The 25,347-nt window shown below is 48.9% G+C and overlaps 1 protein-coding gene across 2 annotated transcripts in view; it reads left to right on the forward strand.

The window, feature by feature from the left end:
- The window catches only part of NSD2 (nuclear receptor binding SET domain protein 2), an 88,765-nt gene that overhangs the window by 57,418 nt on the left and 6,000 nt on the right, over window positions 1–25,347 (forward strand). The window contains exons 7-18 of one of the 2 annotated variants that reach the window (XM_056122127.1): window positions 1,802–1,920; window positions 3,923–4,001; window positions 4,907–5,031; window positions 15,068–15,190; window positions 15,795–15,918; window positions 16,671–16,871; window positions 17,968–18,147; window positions 18,590–18,746; window positions 18,855–19,060; window positions 20,398–20,501; window positions 21,704–21,973; window positions 23,829–23,945. In XM_056122127.1, the coding sequence (XP_055978102.1) occupies window positions 1,802–1,920; window positions 3,923–4,001; window positions 4,907–5,031; window positions 15,068–15,190; window positions 15,795–15,918; window positions 16,671–16,871; window positions 17,968–18,147; window positions 18,590–18,746; window positions 18,855–19,060; window positions 20,398–20,501; window positions 21,704–21,973; window positions 23,829–23,945 (1,805 nt within the window). Of the gene's footprint in view, window positions 1–1,801; window positions 1,921–3,922; window positions 4,002–4,906; window positions 5,032–7,525; window positions 8,887–15,067; window positions 15,191–15,794; window positions 15,919–16,670; window positions 16,872–17,967; window positions 18,148–18,589; window positions 18,747–18,854; window positions 19,061–20,397; window positions 20,502–21,703; window positions 21,974–23,828; window positions 23,946–25,347 lie in introns of those variants that run through there. The other variant, XM_056122126.1, reaches the window with a different exon arrangement.

A 25,347-nucleotide genomic window follows, 5' to 3' on the forward strand; every position in this document is an offset into this window, starting at 1 on the left:
TGTGTACTTTCTTAAAATGTCTACCTGACTTAATTCATTTGTTAAATCTGGAAAGGCATTCTTTTCTGATAATTTTTAAGTGAAACAGGTTTTCCTCAGGTCAGATTGAGCTTACTTTTTTGAGTCTATGTGGATTTGATTATGCTGCATTGGGTCATTTGGACTGTGTTAGTGGGTCAGATTTTGTCCTCCTGGTGTCAGGTGTGGACTTAATTGTTCCTTGTCCCCTTTAAATCTTATTTCGGAGAGCTCTGTGGGAATGACCAAGATAATGGGTCACATTTATGTGTGGGTGTCTGTTCTCTCAGTGTAGGAACTCAGATTCAGGGGTGCTTTCTTTTAAGAGAAAACTGTCTCCAGGTTGACTCAGGCCATTTAAAAGGATCGTGACTTTGCCACACATGGACATTGGATGCCAGGAAAGCACGGCGGCTGGCAAGTGTCCACAGCTTAGCAAGCATAGTTGCAAGGACAAGCATGGATAGGAGGTTCTGGTAGAATTGGGTTGGCTGTGCACTCTGGGAAGTAGCTAAGCAGATCCCACTGACCACCTCCCTGTAGATGTCTTCTGGGTGTCCTCTGTGTAGTGTGCACAGCTTGTGATGAGGTGGCCAAAAGCAGAGCTCAGCAAATATGTTTACTGAGAGGTCCACACCAGTATGGCCAGTAAGGGTCAGTGGGCCTGTTTGTTTGGCTCTTTTCATAATATCAGATCAGCAGCTAAGGTAAGGCCCTGTGTGGATGGCCACCCTGGGTAGAGCCAGCAGAGTGCCACTGCCTGTATCTCCTTGAGACACCTCTCTTTGGGGTTACACCTGCCACCATAGAGCTGAGCACTCCGCCAGTGTGCTCTGGCCTATCAGGTGAAGCTGCTCTTCCCAGAGATGTTTGACAGATAACCAGGATCTGACCTGGACTTCTTTAGTCGTCTTGCAGATGGCCGTGCTGGCACATTTCCATCAGCATCACTCTAGAACCTACACGCTTACTGTATACCCGTTATTCTCAGGCAATACTGCTTGGACAGCTTCAGTCTTGCATGAGGGACGCTCTTCCCCCCCCCCCCCCCCCCCCAGAATGTATCCGAGCATGGCAGCATGAACATGGAGAAGGCGCTCAGCACTGCATTTGCAGACACAGACACAATTTTGCTACTTAAACTGATAGGGAAATATATTTTAAAATCTCAGGCTTAGTAATCATAGGTGCTGGGGCCAAGCCTGCTAAGGAAGTTCTGGCAGATCAGACTGGCTGTGCTCTGCGGGCTCATTTCGTGTATTGCTCACACACACTGCCCGATACCCTGCATGCTGCCTTTTGCAAGTTGTTCTACGTTTTTTTAAAGTTCATCTCAAATTTCTGTGGTCTTTCCATGTTATAAAGAACGTATTGAAAAATACGGGGTTATATTCAAATTCAGTGCTGTAATGCATTAAAATACAATTTAAGGAAAAACCTGCAGAGCAACTAATCAGATAGGATTTTTTCCAGCATTCGATGTTAGTGGAAATGGTCTATTACTGTAATGTTTTATAAAGAGATATATTTATAAGGGCAGGGATGTGGCTTGGTAGTAGAGCACTTGCCTTGTATGTGTGAGGCTCTGGGTTTGATCCTTGGCACCACTTTAAGAAAGCAATAGTGATGTGGTCTGTAATATACAGGCCCTGGAAATCAGGGTCACAGAAAACCCGTCTGGGCTGGATTTGCACATCTGATGCTCCTGGGTAGGTTCTCGGTGCTTTAAAGCATGGCTTGTGAAGTGTTTTTTCATGGAACTTTTCCCCACCCCTGTACCAAGGTAACTTAAATGGGAAAAAAAGAAGTCACACCAAGAGGACACAGGACTTTGCAGAAGATGTTGAAGTTGAGGATGCACCGAGGAAAAGACTCAGAACTGACAAGCACAGTCTTCGGAAGGTAATTTTGACCCCACTTGCCTGGCACACTTGCTGTGTGTCTCAGCTGACGGGATGCAGGAGGGTGTTCTTATTCTCAGCAGGATCATTCTAGATGCTTCTGAGAAGGGCCCTGATGAGAACAAGTTGTCATTCTCCATAGGCTTTAACACAAACTTGGAATATTTGGCTTTCAGGGAAAAAATATTCCAATGTTGTAAATAGTACATGATGTGTAGTTTTATCTTTAGCTCAACACATTGTACTCTGAAAATGACTTACCTGTTGCTTTTTTTTGTTTTGTTTTTTTGGGTTAAACTTGGAGATGCACAGTGGTTAATCCTGGCTCATGCACTCAGGAATTACTCCTGGCAGTGCTCGGACCATATAGGATGTTGGGAATCAAACCCGGGTTGGCCGCATGCAAGGCAAATGCCCTACCCACTGTGCTATCGCTCCAGCCTCTGAAAATGATTTTCTTTTGGGGTATTAGGGTGTAAATACTGATATAGGAAACCATAAAAGTCCACTAGAGGATTTGTTACACTTGACTGAATACATGTGTTGCACTTTACTAAAACATTTAAAAATCTATCATAGACATTAAAAATAGATTTTGGAGCTTCTTCAGTTTATTCGTGATCAATATTATTGTTCACTCAGGATACTGGCTGGGTCGTGTAGGTCTGTTAGATGCTACAGGAAGGAAGCCAAGAGCAAAGCTGTAAGGCTGTACCCGCCCCGGCCAGCGGAACATTCTCCCTGGGCACCCCTGCGTCAAGTTTGTGTTTGAATTCTCTGAGTCATGGGCATACAGCTCATGGCAACAGCTGTCCTCAGATGTCTCTCCTCTGATCCAGTGGCCTTCTATTGGTGGTCAGATGAGCATCGGTTACTTAGCCATCCTTGTATTTGAAATACTTGATTGATCCCTATCACTGCCTCTCCCTAGCTGCAAGCTCTGGTGTGACCCTAGTCATCCTGAATCTCACCATGTCGCCAGGCACCAGAGAATTAGGTCCCCATGGCCATCCAAGTACCATTTGGAGAGGCCCCCAGGTTGTTGAGCTGTTGGGAAGACCACCACCACCCTCAAAAAAAAGTGTTCCTGAAGATTTGAAATACCAGATATGGCGTCAGTAGCTAGGTAGTGCTGTTTCATGAACTCTGGGTCAGGACTGGGGCTGAGGCTTGGTGGAGCGTGTGCTCTCTAGAGTGACAGTGAACCTGGGCTTGATTTCTGGCAGTGCCAAAGCAACAGAATGACTGTTGCGTGGTTTCCCTCCCGGCTTGATTTTCGTAACCCTGTGTCCTCTTACATGAACTTCACCTCCATGAGACCCTATTGCTGCTTCTGCATTTTCTCTCCTGGTTTCCCATCTGCAATTTCTTCTGTTGTGTGCGAGCAGCCTGCAGGAACCAGGTCTCAGCCCGGCTGCAAGGCAGTGCCTCACGGGTGCTGTCGGCTCCTTGGGCACGAGAGGGGTTGTTCTGAGCCCGTCTTTCTTCTTTCCTTTTCATTTGTGAGTTCTGCTTTGTTGCTCATCTTTGTGTGGTTCCTTGGAGCCAGCTTCAGGATTGGCCTCTCAGTGTAGATATTTATGGTGGTCTCCTGGCTCTGACTTCAGGATCTCCACTCTCAATTGCTTGGACAGCCCGGATTGGAAGGATCCATTTCCTCTGATTCACACGGTCTCCATCCTGCATCAGGGAATATGTTAAATTAGATTCAGGGCAGAAAGCACTTTACTATCTTTGAGACCTTGGGTCTCATCCCAGCACCCAAGGGGAAGAGAATTGAGGCAACTGCCTCAGCCTGCCAGTTCCTCCTTCCCTGCAGAGGTTTAGGGTGGGGGATGGGGTGGCATTTTTGAAGAAAGGGAGCTCTAATGTTTCTGACATAGCTTATGGCACTTGTTGGTTCACATGGGCTTTTTGCTTCCTTTCCTCTATCCTTCCCTGTCTCCCACCCTTCCCTTCCCTTCCCTTCCTCCTTTCTTTCCCTCCTCCTCTTTTTTAAACAGAGAGAGATCACTGACAAAATGGCCAGAACAAGCTCTTGCAAGGCCATAGAGGCCACCTCCTCCCTGAAGAGCCAGGCAGGTAATGTGGTCAGCACTCCTTCCTGGTCCCCTGGGCTGGGCAGGGGGCTAGGGCTGCCTGATGGGTGTGTGCAGAATAGCCTGGGCCTGTCATGGCCAGGGGTTAAGGTTGTGCTTGGGGAGGGATCCAAGAAAGCTCTGAAGAGACTCAGATAGTGGAGCTGGAAGCAAGAGGGTGAAGTCTAAAGGGAGTTCTCACATCTCTGGGAACCCTTTGTGTGTAACATACATAGAAGTGTATGTTATAGTAAGTTCAGCTGCATTGTACAGTTTACTTATTTTTTAAATTTAAATTTTATTTAGTTTTCTACTGATTTATACTGAGCTTTTTATTATTTTCAATTTAAAATTATACCATAGAAGTGATTTAAAAATGGAAATGTCCAAGTTTCTTTTTTTTGTCCAAGTTTCTTAAAGGTGATGGAACTAATTGTTGCTGTAACTCGCCACCTTTCATCATCTGAAGATTATATGTATATTAGCTAAGAACAAAGTTGTTTCTAGTTCACATATTGAAGAAAATAGCTCAGAAAATTTTTTTTGTTTTGTTTCTGGGCCATGCCTGGCTCTGTACTCAGGAATCACTCCTACTGGTGCTCAGGGAACTATATGGGATGCCAGGGACTGAACTTGGGTCAGCTGCATGCAAAGCAGGTGCCTTCCCTGCTGTGCTGTTGCTCCAGCCCATGAAATCTTTTTGAAAAATAGCTGTCAAACAGAAATAGGTGGAGGCAGTCAAGCTGTTTTTTTTTCCAAACCTTAGTTTATTCAAAAAATGTTACCAAATTTTTCCACGGGAATACAGATTTATCTTTAGAACTTAATTTAGGAGAGAGGTAATTCTGAGACAGTAGAGAGATTGAGGGTGCAAGATTTCAAACTTTATAAACCAAAATTATTTTACAGCAACGAAAAATCTGTCTGATGCATGCAAACCACTGAAGAAGCGAAATCGGGCTTCTGCTGCCGCACCTTCAGCTCTTGGGTTTAGCAAAAGTTCATCTCCTTCTGCGTCGTTAACTGAGAATGAGGTAAAATAACAATAACAGTGATGACAATGGCGTTCATATGAAAGCCATCTAGCACTCCCAGTAGAAGTGTGAGTAAAGGTCAGACTAATAAACATAACATTGGTGTTCTACATAACCTAGGTGAGTTTTAGGTTTGCTAAGCTGTGCAAAAATCATGATATGGAAAAACATCACTATTTTAGTCTCTCTGAGCCCTTCGAAAGACACATAGAATATATATAAATGTACACGTATATATTTTAGTATCTGATGCAGTTTAATTGTACATGAACTCTGTCTAAAGTGTTCTACATAACCCTTACATTGGAATTTCCTCCAGTAAGTCAGTTTGCTTTGGTTGGGATAGAACACACTGGATCAGTTGACACTGGTCCTGGTGCAATGCCCCTGGTGGGCTGAAGGGGGTGCTCACACGCCATACTGAATCCTGTGGCTTCTGGATTCAGGCTCAGAGAGGAATATGCTCATGTGGTCCATGACTTCCGGTCCAAGCTCTGGTCTTCAGTCCTGGCATCTTCTTAGATCCTTGAATGTTGAGGGGGTGGGGGTCAGAACCATCATTGTCATATGACTCCTGGCTTCTGGACTTGTGCACTGAATAACAGCAAAATAGTTACCTGAGGGGATCACTTAGCAGCACTGTATCATGACTTCCAGATTCATCAGTAAAGTCTTATTGCTTAAAATAAAATGAAACAGCCTCAGTTTATAGGCAGGACATCCAGAAGGCACTCTGGACATCTAAGAGACTGCTCTCAAGAGCTTGTTTTCCAATGTTAATTTGTTGGTATTTTGTTCCCTGTGATTCAGTTTTTCTCATTGTAGACATGGGTCCTGTTTTGATACTGTTTTGAGGGGATGCTAGCCTTGGGCTTTTTGGGAACAGGGTAGTATAGCAGGGAGTGGGCAGACTCTTGCTTGGCCAGAAGGTCACACTTCTGACCTGGTCTCCCCTCCCTGCTCTCAGCTGTGGTGGCTCCCTCCCAGAAAGACGTGGGGCAGACCTTTTCGCTTGTGAAGAGGCCTGGAGAATTGCAGGCCAGGTGGGAAGCCACCATGATGTGCAGAGCACTCTTCTGGGTGGGTGTCTGCGGGCCTCCCCCTGAAAGGCAGAACTGGTGAGGAGAGCCGCTGTGAGGTGCTGGTGCTTCTTCACAGGTTGGGCACATCCAAATAATGCAGTCACCTTTGTATGCTGAACTCTGTAGGAGTTTATTGAAACACAAAAAGGCAAATTCTTTACAAAAGCATTTTCCTTGTCCATGTTCAGGTTAGTATTATTCAATAAATGGAGAAAGGGCTGGGGATGTGACTCAGTGGCAGAGCACTTGCCTTGCTGTGTGAGACCCTGGGTCTGATTCCCAGCACTGCGAACAAGTGAACAATAAATACAAACTCAAAATCCTAAGGATGCTACTGGAAGAAAGTAAATTTCAGTTCCACGAATGGCTTTTTTTATAAATGATTTTTAAATGCAATTTTCTGGCATCATATTTTGGTTCCCTTATTTGCCCGAACTTTTCTTTTTCAGTCCAAAGGAAAATGCTAAGATTCTGTCTGTTACTCCTGGTCATACATAATGTACATTAAAGGCTTTTAGAGTAGCGCACTATTGGCTGATATGGCAGGGGTGGAGATTGGAACAGTTGTGTAAAGGTGGGCCTGATAGGCTGACATATATTCTAGCCAGGGCAAATAGAATCTTTTTGCATTAGACATTTATTCTGATTTCAGGAATACTTAGATGAAGCATTTTATAATCATTGGGTTTAATTGAGTCTTAATTCTGTAGAACTTGAAAAGTACCCAGATCATTATGTACATTTTTATTAAATACATTCAAATCATGTGCCTTTTGAGTCTCGTGGGGGTTCCCTTAGCGTGTGCATTCTGTTTCTTACACCAGTGTTCATGACTTTAGGGGCATTTTTCATCAGGCCACCTTCTTGGGACTTGCTAGTTTTCCTAAAGGGCTTATCACAGAATTCAGACTCCCTTAGGTGAGCAGGAAGAGTTAATTGTCATGGGGTCACACTCCTGAAGCATAGTATTTACAGCGATAAGCACATGAAACAACATTTCAGACATGTACTGTACGTGGCTGGGTCGAGTTGTGATGGGATTTAGGTGATGATGGGAGATGCTCTTTGGAAGTTCCGACTGGCCCCCTTTTCAGGTTACATGCCCTTTGCATGTTTGTATTTCCTTTTATCACCCTTGATTGAAGTAAGGGGGTTTCATGGGGTGGTAATTTAAGATATTTAGGCTCTTTTGTGGTTAAAGTCTTCTCAAAAAGGTATATGTGACAAATAAAATTTGTATTGGAATACTTTTTATTAGCATTACATCACCCTACTGACTATAATAGATAGAATTACACACTTGCATGACAAAGACCTGTGAAGGAATTAATGTGATTTAAGTGTCTTGTAACTTCATTTCTTATTCCCTTAGTAGAGCAAATTCTTATTTTTTTCGCCTTCACTGGTAACAGCTTTTATGGGAGCCCACATCAGCCAAGTTGGATTTGAACTCAGCTGCCCTGTACTGCACTTAAAATGCGGTAATGTCCCAAGACGCCTGCTGCAGGTGCTGTATCATCGTACACACTCAGTGACATTCCTATTACAGTCATATTATGGAAGATGTGTGATAATCTGTTTTTACTGGTATTAATAAACACATACAATGAAGAAAACAGATAAAAAATAAATTTAAGACCAAGGTAAGATACCTAATCAAGGTCATTTAATCAACCACATTCATCTCATGATAGAAACACATTCATATTCCAGTGATCAATGTAGATTCCGAGTTGAAAGGGTGCCCTTCATCAGGGGCTGTCCTGGACCTGCGGCACGGACATTGCACTGAAGGGGTTAATCTTCTAGAGGTTATTTTCCTCCTCTAGTTCATAATGTACTGAATTTTTATTGAAAAGAAAGTCAACATCTGTACCTTCAAAAACAAAGAACAAACAGCACACATTAAAAGGAGTTCCTTGTCAACTATTCTCATTGCCAATGGATGTTTTCAATACTGTAGATATTAAACTAATTTCCAACATAAAAGGCAGGAAGAGTTTTGATTCTGTCTTTTTTTACTAAACAGTTTTACTATGACACTAGATATAGTAAATTTGTAGGAAAAATATCATTTACAGTATCATTGTGATTTATTTAACTCTACTCTTTCGAGTCAATGACTGATATCGGGAAGGGAGTGCCATAATCAGCATATTCACGCCTGCCACTTTATCAGTTGCTTTTCTAGAACATCAGCCATCATATTAACTGTCTCGGTCTTGGTTGACCACCCAGGGTCGTGCCCAGGGTGTGCGCATGTTTGCATGGTGAGGAACAGGCCTTCTAGAAGCAGAATGCGTGCTCGTCACGTCTCCCTGTTAATAGCACTGGTTCACACCCAGCAGACTCTTCAGATGTGTTTTACCTTTAATGAAAGTTCTGACTAACACTGTCTTCTGAACCAGTACGTAATGCATGTAAAACACTTAGGGTACCTGGCACTTTGCAAGGACTCAGTGGTTCGCTATTGTGACAATAATGGTTATAACAATAAAAATAATGAAATCATCCTCATTCCATTTTTATCCAAAAATATAAGTTACTGCTTTGGCGTGAAAAGCAATCCTTTTGACTGCATTATGTATGTGGGGATAAAATAAACCCAGGAGTGGTAAACATGGGGTTGTTTTGGTTTGTGTGACACTCTGGGACTCTGAATGTGCCTGAGGGCTGACCAGTTTCTCTGTTCAGATGTAGTAGACACCTCCAAGACAGTCTTAATTAAGTCAGGCTGTTCTTTAATTTTTGAAAATAGGATACGAAAGTGTTGTGATTCAAGAAATAATCACACAAACTAAAGGCTCTTGCTAGAAAGACTGGAAGAATGAGAAGTTTGCTTTGAAACTCTCGCATGGTGAATTATGAATGGGTGGCCAGCTAGTGACTAGCGTTGATGTGTCCACTAGGAGTCTGCCTCTCTCTGTACTGTGTCAGTGGGGGCTGAGGCGAGGGAACTGTGCCGGGTGTGAGGGCCTGAGAAGGTGTGCACCTGGCCATGCTCTCAGTTGGGGGCGGCCTTATCCTACCAGGATATGGGAATGAGGAGCAGGCAGATGAGTAGGTGTCCTCAGTATCCTGCAGGGACAAAGACAGGCACACTAGACTGGAAGGTCCTGCCTCGGATTCTGGGTCTGGTCTTTCTATGGACTGCCGGGGAGGAGAGCTCCTGAGAGGCCCACACGGCTTCCTGAAGGAAGGTGAGTGGGAGAGAAGCTGCCTTGACTTGCTGGGGGATGAGCAGTAGTTCAGTCGCACGTTCCTTCCTCTGTTCAGTCGAGTCAGATCATTTAAAGGGCCAGTGGCTGGGCTGAGCTCCTTTCAGTGGTAGTCGGGTGGTGTTACAGGTCGGGGTTCGCCTGTGTGCCTGCCATTGGGCTTGGGGAGGAGGAGCTCTGTAGCCTGAAACCTGTCTGCGTACCTGCGGTACACAGCGGCTGTTTCGAACGTGCAGTCTTACACTGTAGTGGAGCAGTACCTGAAGGGCAGGTGTTGATCACAGAGGCTTGGTTTGTCCAGAACTATCCCTGCTACAGAGCTCACCCTCCCCACCCCCACCCCCCACCTTGGACTTTTCTTCAGAGTGGTGCAGAGTTGAGTGTCTGCATCTGTAATGATATGACTTCGGTGTAGACACATCTCAGCACTTGCCCTTAGTTGTGTTATGTCTCCCTGTCCGCTTTCCAAAAGGAAGTCTTCTGATGTGAAAGAGCTTGAGAAACTGCCTGCTCCGTGCCGGGCGTGAGGCATCCCCCTCCACTTCTGGGGGACTCCCAGTTTCCACTGAGCCATGCAGAAGCACTGTGAGATTTAGGAGCGGGGGCCAGGGCTGGGTCTAGTGGGACCTGGCTAAGCTGGGCCTAGCGGGATGTTCCTCTTGGTGGTGAAGTCTACCAGAGGACAAGCAGGAGAAAATTGACCCGAGGCTTCAGGAACAAAGTTACTTCAGTAGCCATCCTTGTGGCCCCGATCCGTGCACCTTAGAGTCGTTGCCAGAGGTGTATGTGAGCGGCTGGAGTCCCAGGGGCAGGATAGTAGACAGTTGCCCATTGTGGGTACTTGGTTCTTCTGAGAGTCAGCCTTTAAAATGTCCTAAAAAGGAAGAAAAGGGAGACAGTAACTCAGCATCTAGTTCTAGAAACAACCTAGCTGGGTGCGAGTGTGAAATTAATGCAGTGGTTGTCAGCCCCCAGCTTGCTGTGACTTAGCTCCATTTAAGTACTCATGCATCATCCCCATTATCATCACTTGTAGTAGTAGTAGGTCACAGGGTCGAACCCGGCGGTGCTGGGGGCTTGCTCCTGGCTCTGCTCAGGGACCACTCCTGGTGGGACTTGGGGAACCCACCAACACAGTGCTGGAAACCAGAGCTGGCTGTATGTCAAGACAAGTACTTACACCTGGCACTGTCTCTGGCCCTCAGTGTGAGTGTTTGCAGGAGAAGTGCCCTGTCTGTTCTGGTAGTAGGGAGTAGCAATGCCGCCTCCACCCTGTGGATGGGTTCTGCTAGGGGGGCTAGTCCGAATTGGCTGAGACTCCTTCATCCGGCCTGGAAAGATCGATGAGAAATCAGATGACTTAATTTTGTTTTCATTTGATTTCTGAATTAGTATACTTTGCAAGCATATTTAGCAACTTAAATGACTCCCCTTTGTTGTTATTATTGTAGGGCCACACCCAGTTGTGCTCAGGGCTTCCTCCTAGCTCTAAGCTCAGGCACGAGTCACTGCTGGCTGTGCTCAACTGTATGGGGTGCCAGGAATAGAACCCAGCTGGGCCCACATGCAAGGCAAATGCCCTACTTGATGTCCTATCTCTCTGCCCCCATAGATAATTCCTTTTTAAGTCTGTTCTGGTCAGGTTGATTTTCTTATACATGGACCAGATAAAAAGCCCTTTTGACTTAGTGTAAAACTTGGAATCATTTTACGTTTTCAAACTGGTCTTTTCATTATCTGTGTTTTTAAGAACCTAAACAGAAAAGTGCTGCTGCTGAGGACTGTCTAAATTGGCTGAAAGAATTAAAATATTACTACCAGAAACAGTTTGTCAAAGTGCTTTCAGGTTTGCTTCTGACTTACCGTATTGGCATTAAAAAACAGTTAAAAGGAATAAACAGACTCCTTTGTATTTTAGGATTTTGGGGTCAATGAAATTGATTTGGAACCCTTTCAATATTATTTTTTCTGCTTTACCAGGACTATTAAGAATTGTTATTAATTTACTTGCCAGTGATGGTAAATGAGCTCTCCTTAGCAGCAGGAAATCCTACAGATTGTGCTTCTTTCACTCATCGGACTCTGTATAAGCAGCACCTTCCCTCTGGGGTGCTTCTGCCTCCCCCAGCACCACCCCAGTTAAGAGCGCTGTCAGCCTCAGCTTGCTGATGCCTGTGTAACCACACAGCTTCATCCTAGAGCCACACATCATTTTGTTCTGGCTTGCCTGTAGTCAATTTTTCTATATGATCCGTTGGGGTGTGTTTTTAGAAAAGGTGTTAACCATTCAGGCATACTGTGCCTTTTAGCAATGGCCAAGTGAGGTGGGTGTGGCCTGGTGTACTTCCGGCCGTCTGGCTTAGCTGCCTGTGCACACAGCACACAGCAACTGCCGCAGCCCTAGGAGCTTTGTCACTGTATTCCTCTGGCCAGCATAGCCGCTGCCAGTCAGCCCGCTCCCCAGGGGTTGCCCCTAAAGTGGGGTGAGAATGACTAGGGCTAACCTTGAATCTGGAGCCAGAGCCACACGGCCTGACTCTCTGGCCACAGCCACCACTTGGCACTTGTTGGTACCTTCTAGGCTGTCAAACCACACTGAAGCCACCTAAGGTTAAAATTGATGGTATGAAGCATGAGATTGGTGTGTATTGGAAAGCTGTATGTTCTTAACTATTCAGAGTGAGCCCTAGAAGTTAGGGGCAGCCAGAAAGGTTCTAGTTGGTATCATCTGGAAGGATCACTCGAATAAAAATTATGAACTGTGGCATTTTGGGTGACTACTGACTAATTTAGAATTTATTTTTATTTCACTCTAATATTTCACTGTGATGTTAACTTGAAAGACCTGTTTGAGATAAGTCTTTTGATTTTAAGCTCATTAAATCCGCTGAGCACAGGATCCTTGCCATTTGTAAATCCAAAATACTGTATGAAAGTACTTCCTAGTAATCTTTTTCTTCCATAACAGAAGTATAACTTAAACATGAAAATGATGTTGGTTAATAGAAATATTTATTGTTCAAGGTCTGTAACTGTATTTTTAAATGATGTAGTATTCAACCTGTGAAGGGATTTGTTTGTCAACAGAATTACCAATTCACTTTGTGTACCATCAGCCCCCAGGGGAGGATGTGACTGGGAGCCCCTAATTCGCTCCGAATGGCGGCATCATTTCTAGAGACTGGTTTGAGTATGATCACTGGGTTCCCTTATGTTCCTGAACACTGTCTCGGAAAACTCCTGTCATATTTCTTAAGGAGACTGCATTCCCTGCCCGTAAAGTAATGTATGTCTAAGGCAACTAGGCACTTTGATACTCTCGCATACTGAGTAGGGTAAACTGAGAAGTCAGGAGCTCAGCTGCTTGGAACTCAGTGCCACGAGTGTGGCTGTGGTGGGCCTGGAAGCAGCAGGGAGTTCCTGACAGCCTGTGTTCATTCAGTTACTGCATTTTCCTTTTTCCAAATGCATCCTACTGGATATGGAATAGACTGTAGATGTCGTAGACTGAGATTTGGGACTGTGTTGGGACCGTGCAGGTGAATGTGTCACTTTGACAAACAGCATCTCCGAGTAAGTACTGTCACCCGGTGCATGAGGAGCCTGCAGCTGGAGTGAGGCGTGCTGGCGTGGCGCCCTGCACACGTGGACCCCTGCCTCCCCCGACTGTGTGCTAGTTGTCTGTTGAGTCGCTGGGAGGGGTTGGGCGGGGTGGGAGTTGGAGTCTCCTTCAATCTGTCATGGACTGTAATATTGTAAGGTCTGTATTCTGTATGTGTATCTCGGCCCTTGATCAGGAACAAGCCTCTGTGTGTCTCCACATTTATATTTCCATTCAAAGTATGTAAGCAGACTTTGTTAATTTAGGAGATATCTCCAAGTGGAAACGTGCTAACTTTTTCTGTAAATCTTAAATAAAAGGTGCTGTTCCTTCCTTTGACCCAGGACTGGTCTGTGTTTTCTGTCTTTATCTCCATGCATTTTTTTTTAAGCTTTTAAATGTATTGCAGCTGCACTGCACTGTGGGAAGAATGTGGGGTGGTGGAGAGGTGCCAGGCTCTCATCCCTGAGCCCACATCGAAGCTCGCAGTTTGTGCTCAGTATCTCTCCGGGCCAGCTGTTTGGGCTGCTCGAAAGGTGGTCAGGGTCAGAGAGTGGCCGCTCCTCCTGGTGGGCTTCCCAGCACCCATGCTAGGCTTACCTGTGTCTGAGCACATAGTAGACGTGAGCTCTGAACTCAGCCTGGGCTCGAACAACCTCTCTTGCTGTGGGTGCTAGAGAAGCAAGAGGCGAGCAGGGAGGGAGCAGCTCTGTGCAGGCAGCACCCTCCCAGCCCGCCATAGAGCTTCCTCACACAGCTTCCGTCTGAAAAAGGTGAGGAAACCCCACAGAAAAGGCCTGCGAGTCTGGAGTGGTGGACCCCCCCACACCACTCGCTCCTGTCATAGACAACGACCAACTGATCCCTCCGAAGAGGCGGCCTGTTCTGCTGGAGGGGCCGCGAATCAAATCGTGCGGGGGCCGGGTGTCAAGTAGTGCCGGGGATCAAGCTCGGGGCCCTGCACATGCTGAGGCAGCCCACTTTACCTCAGCTCTGAGCCTGCAAACCTCTCTGGCTGTGCTGAGCAGTTTTGCTTTCTCTATAACTTCGGTGAGCTTCATTTGGGAAGAGCTCATGGATCAGACTTAAATTGGACTGGTTGCCTCCTGGTGGAGCTTTTTTTTTTCCAATAAGCAACCTTGATTTCAGTTTCTAGCTTCATGTTTATCGGCAGAGTCCTTTAGCATAATCAGTTGTGCTTATTGATGTGTGCAGGAAATGTAGCTCATGTTTTTGCTCTGTTGAAAAATTCTGTTTTCAACATTTATTTATCTAATATCAAATACCAAATGTGCTTTTTGTTTTTTTGTATCTGAATTTTACATCTAAGTACTATTTTTATTAAAAGATTTATTTTTAACAAGGTTATTGATTTCTAAAGACTCAGTGCTAATAACAGTCAAGTGAGGGCAAGATGCTATGTCTGATGATAAGGTCAAGCCACTGAGCGGCCCTGATGAATGGGGGGTGGCTGAGGAGTTGTTTAATCCACCCAGAGGTGACGCGTCTTTCTCTCGGGCCTTTCACTGGACTCCAGAGTTGGCAGAGTTAAGGCTGCCTTTGCCTGTTGCTCCCTGGTAGAGAGCCAAGGTTCAATATGAAGAAAATGGGATGGGCAGTTAGGGGTGTGGTGAGCCTGGGAAGCCGTGGTCAGCCCTGGCATACACCCACATACTTCCTACACTGTTCCAGCAGGACCTCGGCGAAGCCTCTGTCCGTACCCTGCACCTTGGTTCTCTTAGCACTTCCCTCAGTAGGAACGTTCTTCTCTCCATGTGGACTCGTTGGATTGTGGCAGATGGGCCGAAGGAGGTCAAGATGGTCAGCCCCAAGGCCCGTGTTGCTTGACCTTTTAGAACAAAGTGGGTTTTCATAAGTCAGTGTTTAAGGAATATTAAGAGAATGTCAAATCTTGTGCCTCTTCTGTGCACCTCTATACTAAAGACTAAGTAGAATCAGGCTGGTATTAAGTTGCTGTACAGTTTAGTCAACAAGTTGTGTCCCGCAGAGCAGGTACCTGAACTGCAGGGGGACCACCCCGGGGCATGTGGAGGAGGCCTGGTGGGGTGTGTGCCACTGAGAGGCCGTCTGCTGGCTGTCACTAGTGAACTGTCATCCGCCTCCTTCATCTCTAGGTATCGGACAGCCTGGGAGATGAGCCCTTGGAGTCCCCATATGAGAGTGCGGACGAAGCACAGACGGAAGTGTCCAAAAAGTCTGAGCGAGGAGTGGCTGCCAAAAAGGAGTACGTGTGCCAGGTGAGGCGGCCGCCCGCAACGGCCTCTTCCTGTTTCTGGTCTGGGTCCTGCGTGCCTCTTGCTGCCCTGCAGCACCTGCTGCTCCATCCCTGGTCTTAGTGTTGAAGCTTTTAGGCTTCAGCGGAAGCTGGCTGGCTTCACTTGCGTGCCGCATATGTCTTATCCTTGTCCATAGCTGATCTCTGTAGATGTTGTGTCGGTCTCACTGGGGAGGCCGTGTTAAGCCCCCAGGCAGCTGTGCCAGGGCTTGACTGTTGTGATGTGCTCTGCCTTTTGAGCCGTATCCTCTCTTTGTGTTCTGGAAGTCTGCGAGTCGTGGGCACGTACTGCCAAGGCTCTGTGCCAATGGTTGAAGCCTGCAACACACCCTGCGCCCAGGCCCAGACCCTCTGGGACATGGAGGGCACTCAAAACTCCCTAGGTGGCTTCTGCCCCTCAGCCGTGTGGAGGTGACTTGGTTTCGGGTGAGAAGGTGTGTGGTGCATGACCCCCGGCTCCTACTGCACCCCCGCCTCCTCGGCTGCTCTGAGGGTCCTTTGTCCCACCTGCCGGGGTTCCGAGGGCTGTGAGGGGCCCCCACTCACTCTTGCCTTTCTGCCCACAGCTGTGTGAGAAGCCCGGCAGCCTCCTGCTCTGCGAGGGCCCGTGCTGTGGGGCATTCCACCTCGCCTGCTTGGGCCTTTCTCGGCGGCCAGAAGGGAGGTTCACCTGCAGCGCCTGTGCTTCAGGCAAGTTCTCGAGTCAGTTGGGAGCCAGTGAGACACACAGACTTTTGTCCTGTTCAGCAGTGTCTTCTGGGCTCCCCCGCCCCCACTCCTGCACGCAGAGAACAGAGCCCTCCCCTCCTCAGGCCTCCCTGGAATTGGCAGCTGCGCACTGGGCACACATGCCTGACCTGGGCACTGTTCCACCAGGTGGTGCATGTCACAGCTTCAGTGGCAGCAGGTGACTGAAGACACGTCTGTGTGAGCCCCAGCTGGGTGGGAGGAGCACAGGGGTCAAGTGGACCTGGTGCCAACAGCACCGACAGTCCCAGGCATTCCCAGTTCCCTATGCTAGGGCAGCAGTCTTGGGGGGAGGGGAACGCAGGCCACAGGACGACGCAGCCTGAATCTGGAGACACCTGGAGTCTTCTGGAGAGTTCCCTCAAGTGCAGTTACACCTCGGTTTGGGGCTGCCTGTCCAGTGTGGCTGTGTGATTCTCCTGAGGCGAGCTAATGCTTCCCAGCAGGCAGTGAGACCTGGTGGCTAGATGTGTTCTGAAGCGTCTTAGGCTTGAGCAGCATGGGCCGCCCCTGACAGTTGCTTTTTAGTGGCTCAGGAGCTGCGATTGTTTGGTTTGGGGTCAAACCAGGAGGTGCTTGGGCTGTGCCTCCCGGGCCTCCCATGTGCAAGCCCACTTAGCACCTTCTCTGGCCCAGGAACCACAACTTAATAATTCTTCTTTGCATCTCTCTCTACTCCTCTCTTTAATTGTTAGGGGTTCACTCATGTTTCGTGTGTAAGGAGAGCCAGACCGACGTTAAGCGCTGTGTCGTCTCACAATGCGGAAAGTTCTACCACGAAGCTTGTGTGAGAAAATTCCCACTGACTGTGTTTGAGAGCCGAGGCTTCCGCTGTCCTCTGCACAGCTGTGTGAGCTGCCATGCATCCAACCCTTCCAACCCCAGACCATCCAAAGGTACAGGCCTGCTTTGGGGTTGCAGGGGGCTGTGAGCACCTCTGAAAGTGGGGCAGGGAGGCTATGGAATTCTTTGCAAGGATTTTTTCTTTTTCTTTGGTGTGTGTGTGGTATGTGGAGTGTGTATGTTAAGGGTGTGGGGGTGGCGTGTGTGTGCGTGTAGTGCTGGCGATGACAGGGCCAGAAGACTCTCCTGGAGCTAGGCAACCCTCCCAGAGTTGGGTTTTTCTTGGCAGTGCCTGCTCACGTTCTCCCTGCTTCCTGCGGAGAGAGGCTTCACTTTCGGAGGCACTTCAGGGCACTCTCCTGGAGTTCTATTCGCTTGTTTTAATTCCACAAAGAGGAAAGTATTTGATACAATTTTGGGATGGGGAGGACTTCTTTGAGTATCTCCCCAGTCATGAGAAAAACATTTTAAAGTCATTTCATGGTAGGTTTGTGAGATTGAGAATTGCACCTACTCCAGCCTTCGTATCATCAGAGCTTCTCAACTGAAGGTGATTTTGCCCTCCAGGGGATATCCAGCCCTGTCTGGAGTTCACTGGGGAACTTCTGGTATTTGATGGGCCAAGGCCTGGGATTGGACTGTGTGTGAGATGGTACCCCACTCCCTTTTCACATGACATTATCTTAGAATGTGGCCCATTGAGACATCTTTCCAGCCCAGAGTATGGCATCTTAAATACTTGACTGGTCTTCTCTCAGATGTTGGGTATTTTTGTTTGTTTTGTTATTTTAGTTATGGGGCCACACCCTCTCCTGGCTCTGTATTCAGGAATCACTCCTGACGAGGTTTGGGGGCCCTCTGGGATACTGAGGATCAAACCCTGGTTGATGGATGCAAAGCCAGCATCTCCCCACTGTACTGTTTGTGGCTCCTCTCAGACATTGTTTTGGAGTGTTTTTGCTTTGGGAGACGTGTTTATACAATAGTCTGTTGTATGTCTGCAATAGATGTATTCTATTGACTCCCGCATCCTAGTTTTCTTGGTCAAATTCTTGACCTCTGCACTCATTTATGAGTATAATGAGCCTTGGATATTCCTGGATGTTCTGCTGTGGGTTGAGGTTTTGTGCCTGTGTTTGTTCCCTGCAGGTAAAATGATGCGGTGTGTCCGCTGTCCCGTGGCCTATCATGGAGGGGATGCTTGTCTGGCAGCGGGCTGCTCAGTGATTGCTTCTAACAGCATCATCTGCACCAGCCACTTCACAGCCCGCAAGGGAAAAAGGCATCATGCCCATGTCAATGTGAGCTGGTGCTTTGTGTGCTCCAAAGGTAAGGTTAGGCATGTGTGCGGCGTGTGCGCGCGTGCGCACACACACACACACACACACACACACACACACACACACACATACATGGTTTTGGGAACGAGCTCTATTCAGCCCATTTTCGTGACTATGGCTGTGTCTCCCTAAGTGGGCATTGCTTCCCATGGGTGGGGTGGGGGATATTCTTGGGACATTGGTGGCAGGGTGTTTTTGTTTATTTACTTAAGGTAGATTGGGGTGGGGGTCTCAGATGGCCCAGGCCAGTGTGTAGTCCTTGGCAGGAAGGCTCGGCGCTAGCTTTGTGCCCACGTGAAGTTGGGGACTAGGACATGCGTGATCTCAGGGCGAGCGCTTGCCTTTGTGTTTTCACAGAGCCTGGCTCTGGCTTAGGGCTGTCAGCATGGCCGGCTGGCCCTCTTGGCTAAGGCTGCTGCCTTTCTTCCCAGGGGGCAGCCTCCTGTGCTGTGAGTCCTGCCCGGCAGCCTTCCACCCCGATTGCCTGAACATCGACATGCCTGATGGCAGCTGGTTCTGCAATGACTGCAGGGCCGGGAAGAAGCTGCACTTCCAGGACATCATCTGGGTGAAGCTGGGCAACTACAGGTGTGGGGGCAGGTTTTCCTGTGCGCGCGCTTTGACTACTGTAAGCATTGAAGTTCTCATCACTCCCTTCGAAGAGTGTGTGAATCCTGTTTTTAATATTTATAATAGATGGTGGCCGGCAGAAGTTTGCCATCCCAAAAATGTTCCCCCAAATATTCAGAAAATGAAGCACGAGATTGGAGAATTCCCTGTGTTTTTCTTTGGGTCTAAAGATTATTATTGGACGCATCAGGCGCGAGTGTTCCCGTACATGGAGGGGGACCGGGGCAGCCGCCACCATGGGGTCCGAGGGATCGGCAGAGTCTTCAAGAACGGTATGGACATTTCTGGGGGTGGGTGTATCTGTTAACCTCCGTGTCTGGGGATTTTGCTCAACGAGAGAACACTGGCCTGAGCAACCTGGCTGGAGTTGAAAGTCAAAAGGGCAGGTGACTGATATGTGGTATTGATATGTGATTGAGATATGGACGCAAAGGGTAGGGCTTTCTGCTTTGGTGCTATTTCTGTATGATTTTATTAAAGTGCATTAAACTGGGGGGCAGAGCTATAGGACAGTGGGGAGGGAGATCCCCGGCATCCCATAGGGTTTGATAAGCCTGCCAGGAGTGCAGAGCCAGGAGTAAGTCTTGAGCACTGCTGGGTGTGGCCCAAACACTGAACCAGACAAACTAACTGCATTAAGCTATTTTAAATCCCTGAATGTCAGTAACACACTAGTGGCAAGTGCCTCAGGATGTGGGTGAGGGGGGTACAGGGCAGGACAGACAGGGGTGGGGGGGACGGGCACTTAGGTGGCCCCAGTAGCTGCAGGGGTCTGCCCCTCGCCAGCCCACGGCTCCTCTGGGTCTTCTGCACACGGTTGGCACTGACAGCTGAATGCGAGGGGCGAATGTGAAAGGAGAGTGGCTTTGACATTGAAGGTGGTGATGGGTGGCGGTCAGTCATGAAATCACCTGATGCCAAGGGGCCCACCACCAGGCCCTGATCAACAATCTTTGATTTTCTAGGTCAGTTAGGACGGGGAGTTGCATACTCACTCCTGGGACTTTGTCTTTGATCTCAATGGAGGGCCAGGAGCAGGAATTGGAACTGGAATGAGAGCCAGAGCTCTCATCCGCCCGTGAAGCCTTCCTGGGTCTGTCTCAGGCAAGGGAGCACAGCACAGGGCCTGCATTCGACAACCTACTGTCCTTCACACACTTCTGTGTTGACAACATTTTGCTGTTTGAAAGCATTTGCTGTAGGGCCAGAGTACAGGGGTAGGGCATGCTAGGGCATCAGGCCTGCTCTGATCCCTGGAGGCCCCCAGGAGCCACGAGTGACTTGGGTATGAACAGCTTCACATTACCCAGCCTTTTGCTGAGTTGAGGAATCGCCAGGAAGGACCCCAGGCTTGGGAGACCAGAGCAGATCAGTCAGATCAAGTCAGAATGTCTGCGTTGGGCAGGAGATGCAGCTTGTAGTCCAGTGTGTGCTATCCACAGAGACCCTGGGCCCATTCCTGACATCACAAGCCACCTGCCTCGTGTAGCTGTTCTCAGGAAGCTGGAAGCACACCTTGCAGGGAAAGGCCAGGGAGCCTGGGATTAGACTCCAGGGCCAAGTGTCTTGCTTAATAAAGGTCTCTCATGCAAGTCTTACTGGTTTTTAGCACTGCAAGAAGCTGAGGCTCGCTTTCGAGAAGTCAAACTTCAGAGGGAAGCCAGAGAGACGCAGGAGAGTGAGCGCAAGCCCCCGCCATACAAGCACATTAAGGTGAGGTGTCAGCCAATGAGTCCCGTGGGTGTGGAGCGCTCAGAACTCCTGAGACCACTAGAGAGGTGTATGTGTCTGGGGGTTGGGGGGGAGGGTGTGCACGTGAGACCTGCTCATGGACGGTTTCATAGGTCATGGTGCTTTGGGGGACAATGTGAACATGAAGGCCCTGGAGAGAGGGCCCAGCAGGAGGGCTCTCACCTCTCATAGCCACAAACCCCATATGGTTCTGGCATGCACAGCCAGGAATAACCCCTGAGCATTGCCAGATGTGGCTAAAAGAAAAGAAAAACATGTAACTGATAACTGACCCAGGTTTCATCCCTGGCACCGCATATGGTCCTCTTGAGCCCAGCCAGGAGTAAGTCCTGAGTACCACTGGGCATGGCCCCCCAAAAAAACAGAGTGAAAAAAAAGAAAATGAAGCTGAGTGATAATCCTGGAGGAGCAAAGGTCTCTGGGCCGACTCCTCACAAACCACTGAGGAGAGCACATGCAGGCCTGCAGCTGCCGAGACACTGCAGACATCCTGCCGGGTGGCCTCAGCCATGGGAACCAAGGCCTTTCTACCTAAGGATGCTCGAGACGGGCATGGTCTGGTCTGATGCAGAGGCCAGGTGCTCAGTCGAGACTGGCTCGACAGCAAGATTAGGAGCTGCTGGAGGAGGGGTGGAGGCAGCGCCTCGTGAGCCTTGCGTGTGACTGGCTGCCCGTTGACGGGGAGCTGCTTCGCTCAGAGGGGTTTGAGCACTGCAGGAAGTTCAGGAAGCCTGTCTGCACTCATCTGCACTCACTTCTTCCTTGGGAGAAGCTTCCAGAAAGGAAATTAGTGAGTCAGAGCATGAAACTTAGAGACACTTGAGGCCAGTTCTCGATTGTTGGGTCCGGCACGGTGTACCGAATGGAGGCAGGGGGAGAGCGTCAGCACGCCTTCCGAGGCTTCCTCACTTCTGGGTGGTTTCTTTCCCTGCTCGTGGCTGCTGCGTGTCAGGTAGGAGAGAGCTGTGCCCGAGCCCACAGGTAGGCAGATCTTTCCCTATTCCCTTCTGGGACTGCTTGGTACAGGGCACATCATGGTCGTGCCAGCTGTGTCCAGTGGGAAAGCCCCGGGGCGCTGTGCTGTGCCCCCTCCCCCCTTGCCCTTGCTGTGAGGCTGGGGCTCCCTTCTGCGGGCCGGCCTCAAGCAGCACCTCTTCCCTCAGGTGAATAAGCCTTACGGGAAAGTCCAGATCTACACCGCTGATATCTCGGAGATCCCAAAGTGCAACTGCAAACCCACGGACGAGAGCCCCTGTGGCTTCGACTCGGAGTGTCTGAACCGGATGCTGATGTTCGAGTGCCACCCACAGGTGTGCCCTGCAGGGGAGTCCTGCCAGAACCAGTGCTTCACCAAGCGCCAGTACCCTGAGACCAAGATCATCAAGACCGATGGCAAAGGGTGGGGCCTGGTTGCTAAGAGGGACATCAGAAAGGTGGGTGCTGCCCCCTGCGGCCTTGCTTTCTTGTGGGCGCAGGGCTTCTGTGCTGAGCTCTGCTCTTCACTCAGCCGGGAATGACTCTTGTGGGGGTTGGAGAGAGAGCACAGGATAAGGCACTTGTCCTCCATGTACCAACCCCGTTTTAGTCCGGGGCATGTGTGTGGCTCCGTGTTCCTGAGCACTGCCAAGGTGACTCGAGCCCCCTCCCCACAAAGACTGGTATTAGGGAACGAGTTCAAAGAGCAGGAACACAGACTTTGTAGCATGCGGTCAGACTGGTCACCTGAGCACTCAGCTAGGAGCAGCAACTGTCTGCCACCTCAGATGCAGCCCCCAGACCCTCAAGATAACTTCTAAACATGAGTTTTTGGTGAATTACAAGTTTAACATTGGTAAAAAGTCATGAAGGCAAAGGGGGCACAGTAAAACTCTTAAATTTCCCCTAAAACATTTCTGATCAAAACTTGGATAGCTTTTTGTCTTTTTTTTTTTTTTTTTTAATTTCTGTGGTCCCCAACAAGTGCTGATGTGCCCTTGGTGCTAGAATCACTGCCCTCCCACCCCAGAGGCCAGGACACAGCCTGTCCCACTCTGGTCACTTTGTCTGCGGCAGAATGATCACTTTGACGAAAAGAAATAGGGTGTCTTAAGCTCTCTCCACTTGGACTCTCCCTGAGAAGTGCTTGTGCAGCCAGGCCTATAGTATGTAGTGTGGGCATACGCATTCACTGATACTGAGGCATTTTAAAACAGAGTCTTCATTACACATTCATTTCTGCTGCCCCTTATGGCTTGCCTCTCGTTTTTGTTTCTTTGTTAGTTTGGTTTTTGGGCCACACCTGACATTGTTTAAGGCTTAAGTCCTGGCTCTGCACTCAGGAATTATTCCTGGCGTGGGGCTCTGGGGCCCAACGGGATGCCGGGGATCAAACCTGGGTCTGCTATGTGCCAGGCAAACACCCTCCCCGCCAAACCATCGCTTCTGGCCCTGTAGCCCTCAGTTTTAAGTGGCTTTGAGATCAAGGACTTGAGAAGTAAGTCTTCAGGGAGCAGCCAGGATGCTCTGGAGGGCTTGCAAGCACATTTCTGAGGCAGCTCTGGTTGGTCCTGGTAAATGCCATGTCTGTCCTTCTGGGAAAGGGCCCAGCTCTTCTTGAGGGCTGACCCATGCTTTGGGATCCACATACATGCCCGCAGTCTAGTCCCTACTTCGGCTCCCAGTGCCTGTGCCCAGATTCTTGTGTTGTAACTTGCCCGGTTCTCCCACTCTTTTATTCTCCTGGAGAACTTGATACAGTGGGCCGCCCTATCAAGGCTAGGAGCCTTCCTCACACTGCTGCCCATGATAAGACTGTGGGAAGCAGAAATGGAACAGTGCCACCACTAGCCTGGTTCCATCCCTGTGCCCCATACTGTCCCCTGAGCCCTCCAGGGCTGGGGTGATCACCAAGCACAGAGCTGGGAGTCAGCTCTGATCACTGCCAGTTGTGGCCTCCCCCCAAAACCAAAACATGGAATAGTGCTAAGATCAGGCTCAAGTGTATGCTGTGTGTGCTGGAGACCTGGATCGGACCCAGGTATTAGTGTGGAATGCTGCCAGGTATGACCCCATACACTGAGCCAAGAACAGCCCCTGAGTACTGCTGGGTAAACCGCCCCCCCCCCCCAAAAAAAAAAAGAAAAGAAAAACAGAGGAAGCCCTGGGCCAGTTCCTCACTGTGACGGTCTGAGTTCAGCCTGTAGATGCTGAAAGGCTAGGCCTGGTGGATCACATGTGCATGGCACTTCTCCTGAGTGCTGGCTAAGGCTGCCTGTCTGCTGTCTGTCCTCATCCAGTCTTTCTTTCCAGGGAGAGTTTGTGAATGAGTATGTCGGTGAGCTGATTGACGAGGAAGAATGTATGGCAAGGATCAAATACGCACATGAGAACGACATCACCCACTTTTACATGCTCACCATAGACAAGGTAACTCGTGTCCCAGGTACCCTGTTGTGAGTTCTGCAGTGTCCTGAAGGGGGTGTCCCTACAGCTCCGGTTTTGATATAGTTGCCTTCTGTCAAATCCCTGAGCGTTTCCTTCTCAGGGCAGTCTTCTGGCAATTCCTGCCGTGCAGTTGGGGAGCGGCTGAGGGCCTTGGTGCTGAAATGTGTGAGGCGTACAGAGCTGTCCTTAGAGGGCCAGGGGACAGAAAAGCACAGACTAGTGGCAGCCACGTCTTTTCAGTGGTCTAGTGAAGACGTTGGGGCTGCTCGTGGCTTCTCTGAAGCCCAGACTTGTGAACATTCTGGAATGTGGTCAGGCTTGAAGTGTCCCTGGGCTTGAGTAGCTAGGTGTGGGTCAGGGCTCCGTGCAGGACCATGGCCATGTGGAGCAGAGGTTCTGGATGGCAGGCAGGGGCTGAGGCACCCATAGGGGCTATGCCATGTGGGATGGAGGTTCTGGATGGCAGGCAGAGAGTGGAGTGTTTGCGTTCCCGCCATGACCCGACCATGTGACTGGGCATCACAAAGGACCTTTCTTGGGGCAGTGAGGGAGTTGCTTGTGTGGGTGAGGTTCCTGTCCTGTGTTCCCAGGGGTGAGTGGGGACTCCCTGTGAAGGGACAAGCTGTTCAGGTCTCAGGTGAAGCTGCGGACTCACTCTCAGGGGACACAGGGAGAGTGTGTGTGTGTGCACAAGCAGTGTAAGCAATGGCAGAGGAAAGAAATGTGGTGGATCTGATACAGGTGGTGCATCTGAGTGAAGGGTGTATTGGTGTTCATTGTAGTGGCTTCCACTTTAGTTAATCTAAAGGGATTGACAGGGAGCAGTAGGACCTGGGCCCAGGGATGGGGCTCAGCAATAAAGGAGACCCCCACATATGGGAGCCTTGAGAGGGAAGGAAGGAAGAGAGTGTTGGGTCACATTCTTCCCAGGATGTGGGTTTCCAGGAGACAGGTGACCAAGGGTCCTGTGGTTCAGAGTGAGGCCAGCCCGCTGCAGGTGAGGGGGACACGCAGTGGATTGGGCGCAGGCTTTCCTGCATGGAGCTGGGAGGAACCCCATACACTACTACTATTGGATGTGAGCTCCAAACCAACAAAACAGATAAGCGAAAGAGAAGCATCCTTTGAAAGAAAAACCAAGGAATCATGCTAGAATTGGTTCTGGGGGTCAGGGGGTGACTTAGTACTAGAGCACTTGCCTTGCAGGTGTGAAAGCCTGGGTTTGGGCCTGAAATGCAAAAAAAAAAAAAAAAAATTACAATCAGAGCTGAAGGAATAGTAGGATAGGGCGTTGCAAAAAGAGAGCACAAGAAAAGAGCAGGGAACTGAGGGTAAGTTTGGCAGACTTGGGAATTAATGGTCCGGAGAGATAGCAGAGCAGATA

The sequence above is a fragment of the Sorex fumeus genome, unplaced genomic scaffold, assembly GCF_029834395.1.
Source record: "Sorex fumeus unplaced genomic scaffold, SorFum_2.1 ptg000044l, whole genome shotgun sequence".
Classification (NCBI taxonomy): domain Eukaryota; kingdom Metazoa; phylum Chordata; class Mammalia; order Eulipotyphla; family Soricidae; genus Sorex; species Sorex fumeus.